This window comes from Peromyscus leucopus, chromosome 5 (genome assembly GCF_004664715.2).
Source record: "Peromyscus leucopus breed LL Stock chromosome 5, UCI_PerLeu_2.1, whole genome shotgun sequence".
Lineage (NCBI taxonomy): Eukaryota > Metazoa > Chordata > Mammalia > Rodentia > Cricetidae > Peromyscus > Peromyscus leucopus.
The window spans coordinates 89,762,855-89,770,171 of record NC_051067.1 but is presented as its reverse complement, the minus strand read 5'-3'; the positions used below and the strand labels follow the sequence as shown (position 1 = coordinate 89,770,171).

General features: G+C 49.8%; 1 protein-coding gene across 1 annotated transcript in view; it reads left to right on the top strand.

Moving 5' to 3' along the window:
• Nucleotides 1–937: 937 nt before the first annotated feature.
• The window catches only part of Frem3 (FRAS1 related extracellular matrix 3), a 60,032-nt gene continuing 53,652 nt past the window's right edge, over nt 938–7,317 (top strand). Inside the window, 15 exon segments of the mRNA XM_028881760.2 lie at nt 938–1,181; nt 1,184–1,219; nt 1,222–1,432; nt 1,434–1,492; nt 1,495–2,577; nt 2,580–2,639; nt 2,642–3,077; nt 3,079–3,247; nt 3,249–3,384; nt 3,387–4,079; nt 4,082–4,649; nt 4,651–4,811; nt 4,814–5,465; nt 5,467–5,998; nt 6,000–6,054. Of these exon segments, the coding sequence (XP_028737593.1) occupies nt 938–1,181; nt 1,184–1,219; nt 1,222–1,432; nt 1,434–1,492; nt 1,495–2,577; nt 2,580–2,639; nt 2,642–3,077; nt 3,079–3,247; nt 3,249–3,384; nt 3,387–4,079; nt 4,082–4,649; nt 4,651–4,811; nt 4,814–5,465; nt 5,467–5,998; nt 6,000–6,054 (5,095 nt within the window).

Here is a 7,317-nt window from a genome sequence, read left to right as displayed (position 1 = left end):
AGGAGACAGCCATGTCTAGCTATGGGAACCACATTCTAAGAAAGCCACAGGAATCTGACCTGCACACCCATTGCTTTATGTGAGACCCATTGACTGAGAACAGAGTACAGACTATTCAAGTTTGCCAGTCTGGAAGCTGTTTCTTCCCCACCCCAACCTCCTGAAGCTGCCCGCCCCCATCCTGCGCCCCCTCACCACCACCACTACCTCCCAAAAACAAACAAAAAAAAAAAAAGAAAGAAAGAAAGAAAGAAAGAAAAAAAAAAAAGAAAGAAAGAAAGAAAGAAACTGCCAGGATTACTGTGCAAGGGCGGATTACCTCAGTCAGACAGACGGAAAATCTTTTTTGCAAAATCATTCCCACCAGCTTTTTTAATATCCAAAGTGAAACTCGATTTTGGCAAGGAAAAGCACTCCTGTCCGCGGTAAGAGAAAGACTCTGGCTCGCACTCCACCAGAAGACACCATTCCTGGGTGAAAGGACCGCGCCAGCCGTGTCTCCCGTGCGTAGAACTCACCCAGGCGCAGTTGCTCTCCCAGCCTTGAGGCACAGTCCTTTTGTGGCTCCCAGGAAAGAGGGTATCCAGACTAGCCCGTCATAGGTAGTACCTAGCTGTACCGTGGCAGATCAAGGTAACTAGGATAAAGACACTGGGAGTGGAGGGGGAGCGCCTGCATGCTCATTAGGTCTCAGCGTGCTGGGGCACACCTGAGTGGCCACTGGAACCAGCGCAGGTGGAGACTTGGAATTCAGAAAACAGAGAAAGGCCTTCCCTCGCAATTACCTGCGACAGCTCAAGTGCAGCCGCTGTAGCTGTCGGGATCCACGCCTCCCCGCCCTCCCGCAGAGCATCACTGCCTCCATGCCAGCACCTGGGGCTAAGTGCGCCCTTGGACACCATCTGGGTATCTCAACTCCAGAATTCTGTTGCGTACCATGGCTGGGAATTCTCTGCACTCTCCTGGGATGTCTCCGCAGCTGGCAGTGGCTCGTGCCTGCCTGCTTCTGACTTGTCGCGCACTGAGGGGACAGGTACCCTTGAGTGGGAACGCATCCCACTGGGAGCTCTACCTCCCTCCATGGGGAGCACTTGATGGTGGTAGCCACCAGAACGCTCGCATCATGATCGCCAACCCTGGGTTGCAGGTGCCTCAGGGCCGCTCGGTTTGGTTCGACCCACTGCGGACTTGGTGATTCAAGTGCAGCCAGGGGACCAGTGCAGGTGACAGTGCTGGAAATCCCTCTGCTCCAAGGCGCACTCTCCCCGCGCCACTTTCCCTGCGACTTCAGGGCCCACCAGGTCAGGTACACTCACTTCGGCTCATCCAGCGCCACATGCTCTCGGGTGCAGCTGCAGCGGCGATACAAAGCAGGAAATTCCACGCTGGTACTGCCTTTCACTCTGGATGTGAACGTGGTCTTCTCCAGCTGGTGAGCGCAACAGGCCTTTGAAGGTATTTAAATTGCGAGGCTGCAGCCATGCCATTGACAGGGGGTGCTAGACTTCGCCTCCAGGAGTAGGTGCAGGCTCACCTTGCTTCCTCACCCTGGCGGTCTACTCCCCAAGTACGGGCACTTGGTGGACGCCACTGGGACCCCTCTCTTCAGGGGCCATCTGGTTGACTGCACGGCTTTTATCTGGACTGGGGTGCACTACCAGCACACTGCCACTCCATCCTCACCCAGCAGGGACTATGTGCCTATGATAGTAGAACTTCTAGAGCCCGAGCCCCAAAGTACTGTGTCAGTGGAGGTGCTGGACCAGGAGTACTTGCAGCTTCAAGTCAGAATCCAGAAGGGAGCCAGGAGCACAGCACCCAGGCCCAGTTTCGGGGCTCTAATGATGGTGGAAGTTGATCAGTCCCTACTTACAGCCCTGACTCTTGATGCACTGGCTGCAGATGACCACGAATCAGATCCGGACGACCTAGTCTTCAACATTCTCAATGCCCCTCGGGCCCCACCTGGACACCAAGGTCCGCAGGGCTACGTGGTGAACACAGATGACCCCCGGGGCCTTCCGGTCTCCTTCTTCACCCAGAAGGAGCTGCAGGAGCTGAAAATTGCCTATCAACTTCCCACAGGGAGCTCAGAAGGGGACCACATCTTCCAGCTAGAACTGCAGGTGGTGGATGGAGATGGCGACACCTCTGACCCTTTTGCCTTCATGGTGGCGGTGAAGTCTACCAATGCCCTGGCTCGGATGACTAGCTACAACAGAGGACTTCTGGTTTTTGAAGGCCAGGCAAGGCCCCTGCCCAATGGCCAAAGCTTTCAGGTCAGTGATAAAGATAATTCAGAAGAAATAAGAATTGCTGCAGTAAGAGGCTTGCAACATGGACAGCTGGTGGTGCTCGGGGCACCTGAGGAGTGTAAGTATTTCACACCAGCAGACCTAAGTGCAGGGCGTGTGGTGTGCCAGCATGATGGCAGTGACTCTTACAGCGACAGCGTCGACTTCAGGATGGAGGACGGGCATCATCAGGTGGATTTTCTCTTCCCCATCACCATCGTGCCTGTAGACGATGAGCCACCTGTGGTCACCACCAGTTTAGGACTCTCAGTGACTGAAGGACAGGTGTCCAGATATCCCCCTTTGTCTTGAGTGACACAGATGTTGATTCTGAGGACTCAACTATATCTTTGTGTTGGAAGACCAATATCTGGAAGGAAAACAGGAAGAGAGGAGTGGGGATCGGGCTCCTGATTGCGACAACTCAAGCCAGCCCTCCGGCAACATGCTGCTAAGGCAGGCTGAGCCCCCTTTGTCCCTTCTGCAGAGTGACTGGCACTATGTGGAAAGGGAGGGTCTTTATGAGAAGGTGGTGACTGAGTGGCTACAGAAGGACATAATGGAAGGGAGACTTTTCTTCTCCCATGCTGGACCACACATTCCTCAATCTATAGTGGCCCATCTGGCTTTCCATGTGCAAGATGACCATGACCCACCAAATCTCTCCAAACAGCACTTCTTCACCACCAGTATCCAGCCTGCAGATAGGCTGAGTCCTCAGTTGTATCCAGGAACTACCCTAGAAATGACTGTGCAAGGATACCAGCTCACTTGCTTCCGGGAGAAATTCAGATGACCAGAACCTGTGGTACACCCTACTGACACCACCAACTGACACTGACCAACCACCAAGTCCAGACTGGAGAAATGTGCTCACTGATTCACCAAATAGACCCACTACTCATTTCACCCAGGCCCAGGTCAACCATCCAAAAATTGCTTATCAACCCCCGCCCCCAGAAGAATCTGGGCATTTTACCTCGGGTTGTGCGATTCAGCTACCAGGTAGAAGATGCTGCAGGCAATGGTGTGCCGGGTACATTCACGTTATTCCTGCAGCCTTTGACCAACCAGCCACCAAACGTCATCAACAGGGCTTTGCTGTCTTCCAGGGAGGCAGCTTTATTCTCAGCAGCAGTGAACTTGATGTTACAGACCCCGACACAGGTGTTGATCAAATTTTCTTCATTTTAGTCTGGGGTCCCCAGCATGGACACTTGCAGTACTTTAAAAAATATATGGTTTCAGGGGACTCTTTCATGCTAGCTGATATTATTGATGGGAACATCTCTTATCAGCACAGCAGAGACCAAACTACCAGTGACATCTCCTACCTGGAGGTAAGTGATGGGGCGCACCATATGCCCATCACTGTCCGGATTTCTGTGCAGCCCATGGTGGCTGATGAAAGTCCCAGGGTCTCTATCACAGGCTCTCCAATATTGGCTATTTCCATAGATGTGCTTGATAATGCAGCTACTGGGATCACCATGGATGCTAATCGTGGCAGAAAGGACACAAAGGAGTTAATGCTATCTTTTACTGTGGAGGACAAGCCTAAACTGGGCACTGTCCTGGTGAATGGTCTTCCTGCAGAACAATTCACCCAGGAGGACCTCATTGGTGGGGCAGTAACCTATGCCCACACTGGAGGTGAAGTTGGCTTCCAAAAGGTACATGATGCTTTCAGCCTCATCCTTGACAAAGATTCTTATCGCTGGTCCATGGGGGACAACATGCTGGAGAGGGTGCTAGTGCAAGTGTCAGTGCTGCCAGTGGACAACATGCCCCCGAGGTCTTGGTGGGAGAGTCCTTCATTGTGTATGAAGGTGGGAAGGGCCTCTTGACCACACAACATCTCAACATTGAAGATGTGGACACTCCCAAAGATGAAATCCTTTGCACTCTAACTGGTCAGTCATCTGGCTACCTGGAAAACTCAGCACCAGCTCCTGGTTCAGAAGTGTCACGGGTTGGCTGCCCCATCAGTGCCTTCTCCTTCAAGGATGTCCAAGTCGGGTGCATCAATTACGTACAGAGTATCCACAAGGGGGTAGAACCAGGAACAGATCAATTCTCTTTTTATTGCTCTGATGGCATCAATTTCTCCCGAGATGTCCTCCTCCCTCTGACCATCTTGCCCACCAATGACGAGCAGCCCGAACTTTTCACCCATGAGTTTGTGGTATTCGAGGGGATGAGCCGGGTCATAGATACCCCACTGCTCAATGGAGTAGATGCCGACCTCCCACCAGATAAGCTCCATTTTCAACTCACCGTCCTCCCCCGGCATGGACAAATCACACAGCAGCTGGCCACAGACAGCAAGCCCATCCACAGCTTTACCTTGAGGAGATCTGGAGGCCTCCTCCATTGCCTATGAACACGATGACTCAGAGAGCACAGAGGACAGCCTTGAGGTCTGGCTGAGTGGCGGCAGGCACACCGCTCACAAAAAGGTACCCATCATTGTAATTTTGGTAGATGATGAGGCCCCTCAGCTGACCATCAATGATGGGAAGTGGAAACTGGACATGCCGAGATCATCACAAACCGCATGCTCAATGCCATAGATCTTGACTCAGACAACAAGAGTCTCACTTTTGTCCTCCATTCTGAGCCTCAACGGGGACTCTTACAAAGACTGAGGAAGCCAAGAGGAGAAGTGAGGAGCAACCTCACCGTGGGAATGAATTTCACCCAGGATGAAATTGACAGAGAACTTATCTGTTATACCCACACAGGCCAGGAGGGGGCTGTTGATCTTCTCAAATTTGATGTGACTGATGGAGTTAACCCTTTGAGGGACCGCTATTTCTATATCACCATTGGCAACTCAAACAGCATCCCCCCTGAGGCTGTCAGCAAAAGGCTCACCTTGACAGAAGATGGCAGGGCGACCCTCACCACTGAACGGTTTAATATCAGTGATATCCACAGCCCTGGTGAGGAACTTCACTATAACATCACACAAGCTCCTAGCATGGGCTACTTGGAAAGCTCTGACCAGCACGGGGAGCCCATGGCTTCTTTTACTCACATTCAACTGGCTGGCAACAAGATAGCCCATGTCCACATTTCAAAGGATGAGATAAAGATGGAACACTTTGAGCTTAGAGTGACTGACGGGCACAGCTCTGTGTTCAGAATCTTCAGGATATTCGTCACAGATGGGACAAAAGAAACCCATCTCGACGATCCGAACACTGGCACTGCAAAGAGGGGACAGCACAGGGGTCACTCCTTTCCAGTTGGCAGTGGAAGATGAGGACACTCCAGATGACTTTATTATTTTTACCATCACCCAGGCCCCCATCCATGGCAGGATTCTGTATAATGGTAGTCGTCCTGTGACCACTTTTACCAAGAAGGACCTGACTGAGAACCTGATTCTCTACTGTCATGATGGTAGTGAGGCAGCTGATGCCAGTCTCTCCTTCACTGTGACTGATGGCACTCACACTGGGTTCTATGTCTTCCCAGACACTGCCCTGGAGATGCACGCACCTCAGATAATGTGGATCCAGATAAGTCCCCTTGGCAACTGGCTCCTACAGATTGCCATTAACAGGGGAGCCACAGCCTTGAATGTCCTTCACACTGGACACCTGGGTTTCCTCATTACTAACAAGTATCTACAAGCAGACAATCAGAATGGTCCCCACAGACTCCTGAAGTATAAAGTGACCAGAGGACCCGAGCATTGGCTACATTGTCAACACTGGCACTGGAAACAAGAGTGCCCACATGTTCACACAAGGTGAGTCACACTCTTCCCCATTGGGTTAGAGAGCTCAGTGTTCTCTAAAATGGTCCTTCTTCAACCACTCATTAGAAGAGCCACTTAACAGAAACCCAGAAATATTTAATGGACTGTAATTACACCTTCAAACAGCAAAACACAGGAGCTTGGGCTTTGGAAATATCATAAGGTTACATTTATTTTGATAACATGCTTCGAAGTTTAAGAATGACATGCCTAAGAATCGTTGTTATGGTTTGTTAGTCTAGATTTTTTAAGATAACCGTTGTTATCTAGAGTTGAGATATAAGTGATTACATCACACATTTTAATGTGCTATTCAAAAGTAATTTCTGAAGGTGGAAGTGGCAGCTCACGCCTGTAATTCCAGGGCTTGGAAGGCTGAGACAGTGGAATTGCAAGTTTGATGCCAGTTTGGAACACATAAATACCAAGGCAGGCCAAGCTATAGAGTAAGATCCCATAGGAAAAGATGTGATTTATTTATCAAAAGTACATGGAACTAAGTTAGTCTTAAGTGTAAAAAGGACTGTGTTTTACATTTTATTTTTCTTTTAAATTTGAGGTTAGTGCTAGTGCTGAACTAGAAGGAAGTCCCTGCTTTTCCAGGTTGTGCGGCACCAGAGGTCCTTTGGCTGCTCTTTACTGTTTAAGTAGCTGTAGTCAGAAGTTTACTCCAGTCCCGCCTGGCTCCATGGTCCCTCAGCTGCTTATAAAATAATCATTCAGAGGCTTATATTAATTACTGCCTAGCTCTTACACTTAAATTAACCCATAATTCTTATTTATGTTTAGCCATGTGGCTTGGTACCTTTTCTCAGTTCTGCCTTGGCATTTTGCTTCCTCTGTGTCTGGCTGGTGACTCCTGACTCAGCCTTCCTCTTCTCAGTATTCTCCTTGTCTGCTCATCCCACCTATACTTCCTGCCTGGCCACTTGCCAATCAGCATTTTATTTATCAACCAATCAGAGCAGCACACATTCACAGCATACAGAATGACATTCCACAGCAAGGAACTTTACTTATGAGATGTAATAGAGGCATGCAATATCTTACCCTCAATACACAGTTATCTTGCTGTCAGAGAAGAGGATGTTTGTCTTGGTTACTTTTCTATCGCTGTGAAGAGACACCATGACCAAAGCAACTTATAAAAGAAAGTTTATTGAGGCTTACAGTTTTAGAATGTGAGTCTATATGTCAGGGAGCATGGCAACCAGAAAGTAGGCATCATGCTAGATCCATAGCTGAGAGCTTACA